Genomic DNA, 17,376 nt, shown 5'->3' with positions numbered 1-17,376 from the left:
AGATGGGAGTGGGGCGAGTCAGAGGTTCTCCAAACTACTCAAAATTTCCGCTACCAGAACTGATCAGAACCTGCTGAATACCACCTCTGGAAAGCATGCACTTTTCATAGCTGCTATCAGTCTGTTTCTAATACAATATTGTAGAATTATTGAATGGGATCTATTTATATTGGGTATTTCTTTTTGTGAGTGTGTGTATGGTATTTTCTTCTAGTTTCTTCTGGGTAGCCATTGTTTGTTTGATCAATAAAGTAAAATTGTAATGTTATATTAAATGATTAGGATATTTATTACATACCTGTGATCATGTTATCAAAATCAGGGCACTTGGCAACTGGCATAAATTTACAATAGTTTAAAACAGTTACAGCTGGGTCACATGAGTACCATCCTAAAGAGCTTCCAACAAGCCAAGTAAAAGGAGAAGCCAGATTTGCTTACTGACCAAGGCAAAATATATTGTAAAATTGGTGTGACTCACTTAATGAGCACATCTTTAGTGAAGGCAATTCCAGCCCCAGTTGTGGTCATAAGTCAAGGACATAAGTTGGACTTTGGGAACTTTTTCTGGCTTGTAGGTACGTGGAGTTTTGGAATATTGAATATTGAATACTGAACAATATTAAGAGGCGCCATCGTGCCATCTAGTGGACTGTATTGCCGAGGACTGGACACTCAAGAAACCATCAGAGGGAGAAAAAAAATCTGATGCAATACGGTTGGAGGTTGACATAAGTAAGGTTGGAAGGAGGAAACTGTACAAAACTCTTAAATATCAAAACCAATTAATGAAATGAAATAGTGAATACCAACTATTTAATATAACTAAGAATTAATAAATAATTAGTATAATTCATTTGCATAAACAAAGTATACTAATATCAATTGATTAGACTATACTGCTGGAAAGCACAACTATTGTTATATATATAAAGATATAGAATTTATTAAGAATACATTTTTAGAGCTAATCTCACAGTGTACTTAGTAGATTTCCTTGAATATTGTATATACTAGATAAATTAGATAATTGAATAGATTGTAAGCAAAATATTGATTTAATATTATATAAATTCAGTGTCTGTAAGATATATTGGAAATAGTAAATTGAAGGTTGATACGGAACTTGAAAAAAGTGAGACTTGATTGATTATAACTGCATGTTACTGTGGGATAACATCAACCAAGTGATAAAATGACATGTACAACCACCTTAACTAAATACGAAAAAAAGCAGCCTCAAACTCAGCATCAGCAACATCGTCACCCTCAGACCAGATGTCGATTGAGAGCGTATTGGGGGTGGAAAAAATCAGGATCAACATTGAATATTCAGAACATTACTAATGATCCAGGAATCAATGGCGAAGACACAAGAGGCAATAGTAAATAACCATGAAGTAACAAAAAAAAATACCATGAAGAAATGGTAAAAACTGAAATGGAAGGAGACATTAAAAGTATGGATGATAAAATTGAGAACATTCAACAGTTCATTACAGAGAATGAACAGAGGATAAAAAAGGTAGAAACAAAAATAGAACAATTTGATCAAAAAATAGAAACAATAGAATGTATGCTGGTAAACAGAGATGTCAAATAAGCCATCACCTTCCTTGAGATGGAGAAGGCTTCATTTATCTCAGATTTTGAAATATTATGGAAGAGAAGGAGGACTGGGCGGGGGGGGGGGAATAGCAGAGATTCTCGCAGAAATTCTACAGAAAGACAAGCAAGAGATATCAATGAAGTATACAAAGTGCACACAAATTATGCACAGAGACCAGTGGTGGGTTCTGGATCCCTTTGCAACCAGTACAGTGCAATGGGACCTGGCATCCACCACATGAATGTGCGCCACAGGGTCGCATGTGCATGCATGCGTCCTTACCTCCTGTGACACTCCACGATGCCTCCGTGATGCTCCAGCTGCTCGGTGGAACGCCGCAAAGGCGCTAAAGCGCTGAAGAGTCAAATACCAGTAAGGAGGGCGGGCGGTTAGGCCCTCCAGAGCACTATACCGGAACAGTACCCGGTGCTCCCAGCAGGCACCGGTATGCCCGTATCGGGCGTACCAGTCATAACCCACCACTGACAGAGACACAGGTTACCTAAAGACGTAGATGTGAGATCTGTAAAAGGAACGATCAGAGACAAAATATATAAAAAAATCAGAGGAGATGATAACATACAAAGGAAAAGAAATAATAACATTGAACCAAATACCACAAAGAGTGAGAGACCAAAGAAGGCAATATCAATTTCTAACAACTCAACTGGCCAAATACAAGTCATGGAGAGATGGTTAGTGCCAGAAGGTATCTTGATTGCATGGCAAGAAAAAAAAATAGACTCAGTGAAAAAAGCACAATAATTTTTCGAACACCATTTTGTGACTGAGGAGGATCAAGAAAGTAAAGAAGAGGTGGAAAGTAAAAGTCAAGAAGACCTAATAGAAGTAAAAGAGAAGGAGAGAGAAGAAAAAAGGATACAAGAGAGGGAACGTGTGGAATGGGAAGGTGCAAGAGGAAGAGTACAAAGAGAAACCAGAAATACAAGAAAACAATACAAGTAAAAATGGAAGAGGAAAGTACAATAATTTCAATAAACATAAATGGACTAAACTCACCAAGGAAAAGAATGCAAACCTTTACAAAATTATGGAAACTGGGTATTGATGTGATATGTCTCCAAGAAGTAAATATCAAGAGAGAACACAGCAAATTACTTGAAAATCCAAGAATTTAACAGTACAGGAAGAGCTAACCCAGAAGATTAAAACAGCTGAACAAAACTATTTTGAACATACAAATAAACCTGGACATTGGTTAGCACACATTGAAAAAACAAACACACACACATACAAACACACAAACACACACACACACACACATCCACACACCAATTATTAGATGATGAAGATAATACATCATAGAGGGGAAGAAAAAAAGAACACAATACAAAAGTATTTCACAAAACTTTGTCTCCAAGATAATATAGTAGAAGACAAGATTAAACAATACCTAGATGCAGCAACTATAAACCAAATTCCAGATGAACATAGAGAGATGTTAAATAGACCAATCACAATAACAGAGTTAGGGATGGCACTGAAAAAAGAGAAAAACAATAAAACACCAGATCCAGATGGAATTCCGGTCGAATTATACAAGAACTCACAAGAAATACTAGAAGGGTCACTATTAGAAGTATGCAATGAAGCCCTAGAATAAGCCAAAATACCAGAATCATAGACTGAAGCAATGATAACCCTCATCCCAAAAGAAGAATCAGACCAACAGAAAATCCAAAACTATAGACCCATATCGCTAGTGAACACAGATTATAAAATATTCACCTCAATAATAGCAGAAAGGGTTAAAAGAATTCTAAATGAACACATTCATCCAGATCAAAACGGCTTTCTTCCAAATAGACAGATTAAAAATAATATGAGAACCATAATAAATGTCCTAGAATATTACACACCCTGAGAAACAAATTGCACTGGTTTTCCTTGATGCCCAAAAGTCTTTTGACAATGTAAATTGGAAATTCATAATCTCACAATTAGAAATCATGAAATTCAGAGGGAAATTGGTAAAAACGATAGAAAAATACATACACAAATCAATCAGCAAGAGTGCTCATGAACGGGGATCTTACAGAAATATTTGAGATAACAAAAGGAGTAAAACAAGGATGCCCACTCTCTCCACTTCTCTTTATTCTAACGTTAGAAACACTCCTAACCAAAATTAGAAAAGATCAGGAGATAAAAGGCCTAAAAGTTAAAAAAGAAGAATATAAAATCCATGCCTTTGCCAATGACCTAGTATTCACATTGGAAGAATCATTGGAATCAGGACCTAAATTAATTCAGAAGATAGAAGAATTCGGGGAGGTGACGGGTTTAAAAATTAATAAAAGTAAAACAAAAATAATAACAAAAAACATCATGAAAAAACAAGAGAAAGAATTGGAGGAAAAGACTGAAATGCAAGTACTCAAGAAATTTAAATATTTAGAAATCTGATTATTGGCAAAATGCTCCTCAATTAAGGAGGACAATCACAGCAAACTAATACAACAAATAAAAAAGATTTAGAGAATTTGAAAAAATTGCAACTGTCACTCACTGGATGCATAGGCATGATTAAAATGAACATATTACCAAGAATACTATTTTTATTTCAAGATACACCAATAAAACCAGTGAAATCATTCTACCATGACTTAAATAAATTAATGACAAAATACATATGGCAGGGCAAAAAGCCCAGGATTAAATTAAAACTACTACAGGATAGTAAAGAAAAAGGAGGCTTATCGCTCCCAGACTGGAAACTGTATTATCAGGCAACAGCATTAACATGGGCTAAGGCATGGATAGTGTTAAAAAATAAGAGAATCTTGACATTAGAAGGACATGACCTGCAGGTAGGATGGCACACATTCATCTGGGATGAAAAAAATAGATCCCACACATATGTTCAAAGACATCTAATCAGGAATGCTTTGTTACAGATTTGGCAAAAAAATTAAAATAACCACTATACTAAAATACCAAATTGACTATCCACAAGAGAAGCATTGAAACACCCAAATTTTATAGATATGGATAAACTACTGAGATATAAAGATTTAATAAAAGACCTGGGGAATTTGAAAACCATACAAGAATTAAAAGACCAGGGTGTAAATATAGATTGGCTTGCATACATACAAATCCAATCCAGATATAATAGTGATATCAAAAAGTATGGATTTCAGTTGGAGCAACATGAACTAGATAAAACTACAAAGCACAGAGAAAAAAATTGAATAGGAAAATATACACATTTTTGCTGAGGTATAAAATGGAAGATGAAGTTGTCAAAGAAACAGTGATAAGGTGGGCAAAAAACTTTGGGTATAATATAGAGCTGGAGAAATGGGAGAAACTTTGGGAAATAAATTTGAAATTGATCATGTTGGCAGCATACAAGGAAACCAGCACAAGATATTTTATAGATGGCACCTCCCTCCTGTGAGGCTTGCAAAGATGTTTCCAAATATATCACAGATGTGTTGGAAGTGCAAAAAATCATACGGGACTTACTACCATACATGGTGGACATGGGAGATTGCAAAAAAATTATGGACCACAATTAAAAAATGGCTTGAAGAAATAACAGGGGATCATATAGACTGAAGCTGGAAATATTTCTATTAGGTATAACTACAAAAAAGTATAGCAGAGAAATTCTGTATCTAATCCTACATATTATATAGGCCCAAAATCGGAAAAACAATGCAGTACCAAAGGAAGAAGAGGTGATAAGAAAGATTTTAGAATGTGCCGAGATGGACAAATTGATGAAGGAAATACAAGGAAAGGAGGAATCAGAATATAATTTAATTTGGGAAAAATGGTATACTGTAAATGGTTAGAGGACAGAAATAAGAAATAGGGAAATATAAATAATGATGTAGTTGAAAGTTAGTGATAAGATAGGAGTCAGTAAAGATAAGTTAAGATAGAGTAATTAAATGATAGTAAGAACATAAAGTATAATATTGGTAAAACAATATTTTAATATGTGATTTCTATTAAGTCAAAAAATCAAAATATGTCATGTTGAGAGTACTTACAGATCAATTTATATTGGATTTGATTTTAAGGCATGAAGAACATATGTTCCAGTACAGGAAATCTGCAACATATAAATGGAGAAGGGCAGCAGTTCAAAATGTACAATATTGAAAAGTTCTCCCCAGTTAAGCTGAATCTGATGTTTCTTAATTTATTAATATCACTTTTTTCCAATATAGAGATTATATATGCTTAATTTCTTGTAACATAAAAATTGTGACATAGATATGACTTTAAATAATTTTGCTTTGTTTTAACCAGCCACTTGTATCTAGAAGTCCTACAAGCAGCGTGGCAACACCTTCCAGTACTGTCAGCACACCTACTAAAAGAGACAGCTCAGCCCTCCAGGACCTCTACATACCACCACCTCCAGCAGAGCCTTATGTTCCCAGGTGAATCATCACAATTGATTATACTCTTAATTTTACTCAGGGTTATAAGAACGTACAGTGATTCATATCTAGGGGGGAACAGGATATGAAACCATCATTACTATATTATGACCATAGCAGTACTATATAAGTAAAAGAAGAAAGGCATTAACAATTCATTAAACATTCCGTATCCAAAATCCATATATCATCTTAATTCCTTTTTATATTTTGGTGCTTGGTTTTGGACAAATTATATCAGTAAAATACACATTTGTGATTTCAGAATACATTGCCTTCTTTGAATTTGCATTATTTGAAACCGGATATTACTCCTCCCTAAAAAGCTAGCTCATCTACTAAAAAAAAGTTTCAATACACATATATGGAACTGAAAGTGAAAAACAAAATGATTAGTTAGATTAGTGGACACAATATTCAAATATTAAATAATAGAACAAACTTATTTGCTTGTTAAAAAGGGTCCTTCATTATTATTATACAATTGTATCACAGCGGCCAGTTGTTTTGCCGGATTTGGCATTGGTTACTAGTCGGGCCCCACCCAGGGGCCTAGGACGTCGTAACGTATTTTCGTAATATGCGTGCAGATCCAAGCAGTGCGGCTTTTTGCATTTGACTGATGGTGATTTTGTCAATTTTTAACTGTTTTAAATGTAATTCCAGTGCTTTTGGAATAGCACCCAGTGTGCCAATTACCACTGGAATTATCACTGCTGGTTTGTGCCATAGTCGTTGAATTTCGATTTTTAAGTCCTGGTATCTTGCGATTTTTTCATGTTCCTTCTCGGCGACCCTGATATCACCTGGTATTGTGATGTCTATGATTGTGACCTTATTTTTCTCAACCAGTGTGATGTCTGGTGTATTATGCGCCAGTATTTTGTCGGTTTGTATACGGAAATCCCACAAGATCTTGACCATCTGATTTTCGGTGACTTTTTCAGGCTGATGTTCCCACCAGTTTGTTGCTGTTTTAATATTATAATTTTTGCACAAATTCCAATGGATCATTTGTGCTACTGAATTGTGCCGCAATTTATAATCAGTCTGCGCGATTTTTTTACAGCAGCTGAGAATGTGATCAACAGTTTCGTCAGCTTCTTTGCAAAGTCTGCATTTGGCATCATCAGAGGATTTTTCGATTTTGGCCTTAATGGCATTTGTGCGGATAGCTTGTTCTTGCGCAGCCAGGATTAGTGACTCTGTTTCTTTCTTTAATGTACCTGTGGTTAACCATAACCAAGTTTGTTCACTGTCCACTTTATCTTTTATTTTTTCCAGAAATTGGCCATGCAGTGCTTTGTTCTGCCAACTCTCCATTCTTGATTTTATCACATCTTTTCTGTATTCTTGTTTCGTCTGTTGGGCCTTCAGTAGATTTTTGTTCTTTACTTCGATTAATAGATGTTCTTGACTTTCTTTTAAATAATCAGCCAGTGCATGTTTTTCTTCTTCAACTGTTTGCTTCACTTGTAATAATCCTCTGCCACCTGATTTTCGGGGCAGGTGTAGTCTATCAGTATCACCTCGTGGATGTAAACTGTAGTGCATTGTCATTAGTTTCCTGGTTTTTCGGTCCAAAATGTCCAAATCAGCTTGTGTCCAGTTAACTATACCAACTGTGTATCTTATAACTGGTATTGCCCAGGTATTTATGGCCTTGATTGTATTTCCACCATTCAATTTAGATTTCAAAATTTTCCTAACTCTGTTGGTGTACTCTCGCCTGACAATAGTTTTTACTTCTCCATGCTTGATGTTATCCAACTGCAGAATGCCTAAGTATTTGTAGGCTCCATTTTCTTTGCATTTAATTAGTTGGCCATTGGGCATTTCAATTCCCTCACATGCAGTGATTTTGCCCCTTTTTATGGATACAGTGGTGCATTTTTCCATGCCAAACGGCATTGAAATATCGGTGCTGAATACTCGGACTGTGTTTGTCAATGATTGGATTTCTATTTCTGACTTTCCATAGAGTTTCAAATCATCCATATATAGTAAATGCGAAATTTTTTCAGCTTCTTTGGCTGTTTGGTAGCCTAATTTCATTTTTTTTAAGATTACTGATAGTGGGATCATTGCGATGATGAAGAGAAGAGGTGAAAGTGAATCACCCTGGAAAATTCCTCGCTTGATATTAACCATTCCGTAGATCTCATTCCCTACTGCCAACTCAGTTCTCCATTGTTTCATCGCCTTTTCAGTAAAGGATGTAATATTTTTGCTAATGCCAGTTGTTTCTAAGCATTTTATGATCCAACTATGTGGCAGTGAGTCAAATGGGTTGACTCAGCCTTCCATCCTTCCGAGGTGGGTAAAATGAGGACCCAGATTGTTGGGGGCAATATGCTGACTCTCTGTAAACCGCTTAGAGAGGGCTGAAAGCCCTATGAAGCGGTATATAAGTCTACTGCTATTGCTATTGCTATTGCTAAATGCCTTTTTGTAATCAATCCAGACCATATTCAAGTTCGTTTTTCTGTTCTTACAATTTTTTACTATCATTTTATCAATTAGAAGCTGATCTTTTGTGCCCCTGCTCCTTCTTTTGTTGCCTTTTTGCTCTACTGGCAAGATGTTGTTTGTTTCCAAATAATCCATCATGTTATCTGCAATAATGCCTGTGAGTAATTTGAAGGTTGTTGGCAAGCATGTTATTGGTCTGTAGTTTTCAGGTGTTGTTCCTTTAGTTGCATCTTTCTGAATCAAGTATGTCCTGGTATCTTGCGATTTTTTCCTGTTCCTTCTCGGCGACCCTGCTATCACCTGGTATTGCGATGTCTATGATTGTGACCTTATTTTTCTCAACCAGTGTGATGTCTGGTGTATTATGCGCCAGTAATAATAATAATAATAATAATAATAATAATAATAATAATTATTATTATTATTATTATTATTATTATTATTATTATTATTATTATACAATTGTATCACAGCGGCCAGTTGTTTCGCCGGATTTGGCATTGGTTACTAGTCGGGCCCCACCCAGGGGCCTAGGACGTCATAATGTATTTTCGTAATATGCGTGCAGATCCAAGCAGTGCGGCTCTTTGCATTTGACTGATTGTGATTTGGTCAATTTTTAACGGTTTTAAATGTAATTACAGTGCTTTTGGAATAGCACCCAGTGTGCCAATTACCACTGGAATTATCACTGCTGGTTTGTGCATAGTCGTTGAATTTCAATTTTTAAGTCCTGGTATTTTGCGATTTTTTCATGTTCCTTCTCAGCTACCCTGCTATCACCTGGTATTTCTCAACCAGTGTGATCTCTGGTGTATTATGCGCCAGTATTTTGTCTGTTTGTATGCGAAAATCCCACAAGATCTTGACCATCTGATTTTCAGTGACTTTTTCAGGCTGATGTTTCCACCAGTTGGTTGCTGTTTTAATATTATAATTTTTGCACAAATTCCAATGGATCATTTGTGCTACTGAATTGTGCTGCAATTTATAATCAGTCTATGCGATTTTTTTACAGCAGCTGAGTATGTGATCAACAGTTTCATCAGCTTCTTTGCAAAGTCTGCATTTGGCATCATCACAGGATTTTTCGATTTTGGCCTTAATGGCATTTGTGCGGATAGCTTGTTCTTGCGCTTGTTCTTTCTTTCTTTAATGTACCTGTTGTTAACCATAACCAAGTTTGTTCACTGTCTACTTTATCTTTTATTTTTTCCAGAAATTGGCCATGCAGTGCTTTGTTCTGCCAACTCTCCATTCTTGATTTTATCACATGTTTTCTGTATTCTTGTTTCGTCTGTTGGGCCTTCAGTAGTTTTTTGTTCTTTACTTCGATTAATAGATGTTCTTGACTTTCTTTTAAATAATCAGCCAGTGCATGTTTTTCTTCTTCAACTGTTTGCTTCACTTGTAATAATCCTCTGCCACCTGATTTTCGGGGCAGGTGTAGTCTATCAGTATCACCATGTGGATGTACACTGTAGTGCATTGTCATTAGTTTCCTGGTTTTTCAGCCCAAAATCTCCAAATCAGCTTGTGTCCAGTTAACTATACCAGCTATGTATCTTATAACTGGTATTGCCCGGGTATTTATGGCCTTGATTGTATTTCCACCATTCAATTTAGATTTCAAAATTTTCCTAACTCTGTTGGTGTACTCTCGCCTGACAATAGCTTTTACTTCTCCATGCTTGATATTATCCAACTGCAGAATGCCTAAGTATTTGTAGGCTCCATTTTCGTTGCATTTAATTAGTTGCCATTGGGCATTTCAATTCCCTCACATGCAGTGATTTTGCCTCTTTTTATGGATACAGTGGCACATTTTTCCATGCCAAACTGCATTGAAATATCGGTGCTCTACTGGCAAGATGTTGTTTGTTTCCAAATAATCCATTATGTTATCTGCAATAATGCCTGTGAGTAATTTGAAGGTTGTTGGCAAGCATGTTATTGGTCTGTAGTTTTCAGGTGTTGTTCCTTTAGTTGCATCTTTCTGAATCAAGTATGTTTTTCCAGTTGTCAACCATTCATCAATTTGGCCCTTTTGTAAAATTTCATTCAGTTGCCTGGCCAATATTGCATGTAAACTGGTCAGATATTTGAGCCAGAAACCATGTAATTGGTCCTTTCCAGGTGATGTCCAATTCTTTACCATTTTTACTCGATTTTTGACCATCTCAGTTGTTATTTCTAATACTTGCATTTGTTTGTTGCCAATGCTTTTCTCAAAGTCATGTATCCACTTTGCTTCCTTATTGTAGTCATTTGCATTTTCCCACAATTCTTTCCAGATTTCAACTGTGGCCTGTTTTTCTGGTTTTTCACTTTTGGTGTCACCATTCACATTAAGACTTTGATAAAAACGCCGTTGGTTTGATCGAAATTGCTGATTTTGTTTATATTGGATGATTCGTGCCTCATATCTTTCAATTTTTCTAGCTGTTGCTGTTATCTGCTGTTTTACAATCCCTGCAGCTTCATTGATGTTTCTTGTATCCAATCTATATCTTCTGATTAGCCGATCTATGATTTTGTTGTTTTTAAGCCGTTGCTCATGCATGTTCTAGCATCTGCCCTTAATTTTTTGACTTTTTGTTTTAATCGGATTTTCCACTTTGGCTTTGATGCTTTTTCTGTTGTGTGACTAGGTACTTTGATTTTAATGCCTAGTTCATTAGTGACTATTACAGCTGTGCTGTACATTAACTGGTTCGTTTCCAAGATGGATCTTGATTCAATTGTTGAAAACACTGCATTAACCATTTTCATGATAGGGGCCAAAATTTTCTTAGGCACAGTTTTTAGTGATGGTAAAGGTTGCCTTTCCTCATTAAGCAGAAAATGCTCCATGATCTTATTGGTTCAGTGATAACTGGTTCTAGTGGTGGTGATGTTATTTCCTCCCCGAAAGTTTCTTCTGGGAGTTTTACTATAATGTCTTTAGTTGTGTCTTGAATATCAGTTATTTCTGCTTATGATATTGTTTTTTTGGTTTTGCAATTTGCCTGAATTTCCTGAAGTTCAACTTCACTAAACACTTTATTCCGTATAATAAATCGCCTTTGATCTGCTAGTCGTTTTTCACTAACATTTGAATCTGGATATTGTTCTTTCCATAATTCATACATTCGCTTTAAATAACCTCTTTTTTCTGGCTCTGAGTTGTAGTAACAGGCCATTATGGCACGGTTTTCATCTGCACTATATTTTTGTCGTTTTGTTGGCTGGTCCACTTGTAGCCCACTTGTCGACGGATGTCCAGGGACCCCAACATCCGCCACGGCCCTTGTTAACCCGCGCGATGACCGATGCGGTATAAAATTTTTATTCGTTTTTTTCACCATATTGTATGGGTTGGCGGGGTTTTTTTATGGGGCCAGTTGCCAACCTGACCCCAACCCTCCTCCTTTCTCATCCGGGCTTGGAACCGGCAACGGCGGAGTATTATTATTATTATTATTATTATTATTGCCAAAATCGAAAAATCCTCTGATGATGCCAATGCAGACTTTGCAAAGAAGCTGATGAAACAGTTGATCACATACTCAGCTGCTGTAAAAAAATCGCACAGACTGATTATAAATTAGATTAATTACAATTAGATTAAGATTAGTATCACTGTTTATGTTAGTAGTCAGAACTGTTAGGCCATCATTAGATTATTATTAGATTATTAATTGTATTGATCAATTGTATAAATAGAGTATTAGTTGTATTATAATATAGGGTGTTCTATATTGTGGTCACCAATAATAGTTACTGAACTAGGTAGAAGAATTTTGAGGAAGTGAGGTAGAGACACACACAAAAAAAGAAAGATAAAGGGGGAAAAATGGGGATATATGGTACTGTGGAAAAACTTTTTAAAAAACATTAAAATGATGAGTACAACCACCACAGTTACCAAAATAGGGGGGGAAACAACTGCGACAATAACATCCCCATCAGGACCACATTCAGTAGAGGTGCTAGGAGGTGAGAAGTCAGGCTCCACTATAAATCTACAGAGCATGCAATCAACCCTAACATTAATCCAGAGAGACACTGATGAAAATGCAAGTGGAAATGACTTGGGCAAAACATATAGGGTCCACACAAACTATGGACGCAGACACAAACTTCCAAGAGAGATGCATGTAAGATTTACAAGAAAAAAGACAAGAGACGAAGTCTACAGGAAAACAAGAGAAGAGCCTCTGGTCTATAAAGAAAAGGAAATCATAACGCTAAAGCAGATACCAAAATGGATAAGGGAACAGAGAAGAAACTACCATTTCCTATCGACCCAATTGCTCAAATATAGAGTGATGTTTAGATGGCTTATCTCTGAGGGGATGCTAATAACCTGGCAGGAAAAAAAATCTGTATTGACTCTCTGGAAAAGGCACATGAGTTTTATGATCACAATATAATAGGAGAAGATGAACAAGATAGTAGAGAGGAAGCAGAAAATAAGAGTCAGGAAGAACAGACATCAGAGGAAAAACTTACAGAGCAGGATATAAGGGACCAAAAGAAAACAACGACACGAGAGAGAAGGAGCCAGGACAAGAACACAAACCGAGACAAGAATAAGAAAAGGACCAAAATCAACATACAAATAAGATGGAAGATGAAATAAAGATGATATCCTTGAACACCAATGGTATTCGGCCAAGCGAAAACAAACATTAACAAGACTCAAAAGACAGAATGTGGATATTGTCTGCCTACAGGAGGTCCATATCAAAGAAAAATATGGTAATATTCTAGAATGCCCAAATTAGGAAAGCTACATCTGGCGTTAGCACAAAATAAGAAAAGAAGGATTGCAGTATACATAAAAGATTGGTTAAATTTGAGGAAAATATTTAGTGATAGAGAAGGCAGATTTTTAATGATGGAAATAACAGCAAATCAAAAAAGAATTCTGCTGGTGACAATTTATGCTCCAAATATAAACCAAGAAGAATTCTATAATAAATTACACAAGAAAATAATTGAATCAGATTGAGAAAATGTCTGTATAATGGGCAATTTCAATGCGGTGGCAGACAACAAAATAGATTATAGGGCTTCCGGGGGAAGGAGCCTGCCATCGCCGGTGGCTCAACGGAGCTGCCCTCAGAGTTCTGGTTCGTATATCTATAAGATCGATAGATATCTCTTCTTTCAGGCAAGAAAGAAGCAGGGAGGAACTCAGTCGTTAGAATCCTCTTTGTAGTTCACAGCTAAGTTATTTAAAATCAATCCAAGCAGCGACCATTCCTGAGAACCCTTTTTATTATTATTCAAAATACCAGCTTCAATTTTATAAAAAACTCCTTTGTTTAACTGCTTTTCAAAATGGCGATTTTATAGCTTCCGCATTTGATATATGATATATTTAATCAGCCCTGTTTTCTTGAAGACTTCTCTTTATTAATTGCCAAAAGTTTATTGAAAGTATTTTATCTTAAATCAAGGTGAGCAGAGACTTTGTTTGTTTCCTTTTTATAATGGCTCCCAAATCTAAGCAGTCTAAACGTTTTTTTAACAATACATCCCAAGCAATTGCTATAAAGCCGCAGCTCTTGCCTTCTACGCCCTCTACTGGTGATTTGTTAATGAAAGAATTTCTTTTTGAAACTCTTAAAGAATTTAGAGAGGAAATGAAGCAACTTATTTCGGACTTATGTGACAAGCTTGATGCCAAGATTGCTCAAACGAAGGAGGATATGATCGGGGTCATAACTGTAATGACAGATTATATTGCAGGAATGGAAGATAAACTGGAGCTTTTAGAGGAAGCTAATTCTAATCTGACATCTAAAATTGAAATGTTGCAACAGGAAGTTGAAAACGCAGAAAAACAACTTGTTATGACAAATTATAAAAAGACGGCGTTTGCAATAAGAGTTAGGGGATTGCGTGAAAATCAACAGGAGAATTTTAAACAGACCTTTTTTGAGGCTTTCAGTCGTTTGGTGGGAAGCCCGGGACTCAACTTTGATTGGCAGATCCAAAAAATTTACCGCCATAATTCGTGGACAGCAAAACAGAGACAGCTTCCGAGAGATATAATTATATATTTTGTCACAAGAGAATCCAGAAATGCGATTATTACAAGAGTTTTACAACAACAGGCTGCGAATTGATGGACAGGACTTGATCGTTTTCAAAGAAATACCACCCCAAATGTTAAGAGCCAGGAGAGACTATGCTTTTCTAACTAAAGAACTCAGAAATAATCAGATACAGTACAGATGGGAGGTGCCATTTGGTATTACAGTTATATTTGATGACCAAAAACATCGCCTCAACTCTGTTTGGGAAGCTCGAGACTTTTACTATAAGATCCTAAAGGCGGGACTTCCTGAACTACCCGGACTTGGAGAAAGACAAGGAGAAGTAGAAGAGAAACAACAAAACACACAACTACAAGGCGGGAGGTATCGCTTTCCCCCTCCGGAAGGGCAGAAGAGCAAAGAACAAGGATTTAGTTATGCTTCCAAAACATTTGCTTAATTTTAACTTGAATAATACTTTGTGACTTCTGTCTTGTATAAAATGGTATAGTTGTATACCGATAAAGAGACATTAAGGCTGAAAGAAGTGATGCGGATTTCCTCGGAAAATATATTGTATGGGACTTAAAAAAAGACTTGATGGATAACTCTGAACTTTTATATAAATTGTTTATGATTTATTTTCTAGGGTGAGGAGGGTGGAGATCGGGATGTTCCTGGATTGTGGTTTAGGTTGAATAGAGTTGGGACGCCTGGTGTAGACAGGAGGGTAGTGAAGGTTCAATTAGAGCTTATTTTGAGTCAGAAAGTAAGTTGATTTTTATATAAACTGTTATTTGAATATAATGTTTGGAAGGATATATCCAGGGAGTGTGCAGGAAGGCGGAGCAAATATGAGAGGAGTACGGATGAAAATAAAATATATATATGGACACGGGTGAGGTAGGATGAGAAGAGTTGGAAAAGGAAACTGAGAGAAGTATTTGAGAAACTGCTTTATAGAGAAGGAGGTAAAAGGGACAAATTAAAGGTTTGGAATTGGACAGATATTTAGATAAAGAGATAAGGCCCCTAGCTAGAGTAGAATTCCATCTGATTAACTTATTCGGTTTCAATATAATTTGAAACCCTGCAAGTAATAAATTAATCAAGATTAGGAATGATGTACATTGTTTAAGTTTTAATAATGATGGGAAGCTGAGCTCAATGTAGAGAGTTTATTGATTTTTCCCTTTTTTTGTTTTTTTTATTTATTCCTTTCTTTTTTCCTTTATCTTTTAATTTTTAATTTTTAATCTATTTGATTTTAATATACTCCAGACTGTGTTTGATAAAAAGCTATGCCGGGTATGGGACCTGGGAAGTCGGAAGGGGGTTAGGGAGGGGGTTTACTGGGGGGAGGGGGGGAGGGGGGAAATATAGCTTTAATTTTTAAAATAACAAGAATGCACTTGTATACTGTTGCTCTCTTTTCTTTTTTTTCTCTTTTCCTTTTATTTTCCTTTTTTTCTTCTTTTCTTTCAATTTTAGTGTAAAATACAAATCGAATAGGTTAATGAATAGTAGAAATACACCGAAGTGAGGAGTAGAGGGAGAGAAGAGGGAGGAGCAGAGAGGGAGTGAGAGGGGAATGTAAGGAGGGTGAGGTGGAGGGAAGGGGAGAAAGGAATGTCTGAGGGGGAGGGGAAGTAGAAGAGGGGAATGCTGGAGGGGAGAAATGAAAGTTGGAGGGGGAGAAGAAAGGGTGTATGGAGGATTGAAGTGTTATGTTGGTTTTCCATGGTGAAATAGAAGATGAGTTGTGTTTATTGGTTTTTTTAATTGCACAGTATATAAGTGATTGTATAAAATGAAAATGAAATAAAACAGTTCAAACCTTAAAAAAAAAAAAGATTATAGGAATACAAAGAAGAATAAAAAGAAAAGACGACAACTACTGAGTACCTTCTTTGAAATGGTGCAAGAATTAAATTTAAGGGATGCATGGAGACAGATAAATCCAAAGAAAAGACAGTACACTTTCTTTTCCCATCCACACAATTCGTGGTCTCAAATAGATATGGCATGGATGAACCCAGGATTGATCAATAGCATAGAAGATATGGAGATTTTGCCAAATACATGGGCAGACCACAATCCACTAATGGTAAAATGGAAAGGTCAGAGGAAAAAATTATGATGGACGCTAAATCATAGAATTGTAAAAGAAAAATCATATATATAAATGACGGATAAGGAATTAGATATTTTCTTCAAGGAAAACAAGAAAGATCAAACAACACTACAAAACCTATGGGATACCACAAAAGCCTATGTGTGGGGTATAACAATAGCATATACGGCAAGAAGAAGTAAGGAAAAAAGGAAACGGCAAACATGATTACAGGCGAAGCTTAAAGAGTTGGAGACTGTGTTGCAGAAAGAACCACAAAATACTAAAATCAAAGAAGAGAAAGATTTGGTGAAACATAAAATCAATCTAACACTTCAAGAAGAACTATACGTAATATAAAAATGGCGAAATAAAACTATTTCGAAACAGCAAATAAACCAGGTGGATGGATGGCCCACAAATTGAAGAAAGAAAAAAGTTAATACAGCAATTACAGGATGAACATGGGAATTTGTTCCATAAAATAAAAGAAAAAAATGTATAATCAAAAACTTTTTTCAAACTCTATACAGTCAGGAAAACATCTCAGAAAAAGAACTCCAAAATTATTTACAAGAGAGAAACCTACCAAGTATTTCAGAGGAAGCAAAAGAAACGCTAAATGAGAAAATAACTCTAACAGAGATAAAAGAGGCAATTAAGAAACCAAAAAACCAATAAATCACCAGGACCAGATGGGATTCCCGCAGAGATATATTAAAAATTTAAAGA

At 35.9% G+C, this 17,376-nt stretch overlaps 1 protein-coding gene across 5 annotated transcripts in view; it reads left to right on the top strand.

The window, feature by feature from the left end:
• The window catches only part of CNKSR2 (connector enhancer of kinase suppressor of Ras 2), a 296,044-nt gene that overhangs the window by 164,629 nt on the left and 114,039 nt on the right, over positions 1 to 17,376 (top strand). For all 5 annotated transcript variants that reach the window (XM_032226612.1, XM_032226611.1, XM_032226610.1 and 2 more), the window contains one exon: positions 5,897 to 6,030. In XM_032226612.1, coding sequence (XP_032082503.1) covers positions 5,897 to 6,030 — 134 coding nt within the window. The remainder of the gene's footprint in view (positions 1 to 5,896; positions 6,031 to 17,376) is intronic.

This window comes from Thamnophis elegans, chromosome 11 (assembly GCF_009769535.1).
Source record: "Thamnophis elegans isolate rThaEle1 chromosome 11, rThaEle1.pri, whole genome shotgun sequence".
Taxonomy (NCBI): Eukaryota; Metazoa; Chordata; class Lepidosauria; order Squamata; family Colubridae; genus Thamnophis; species Thamnophis elegans.
The sequence above is the reverse complement of the archived record's forward strand: the minus strand, read 5'-3'. Positions and strand labels throughout refer to the sequence as shown.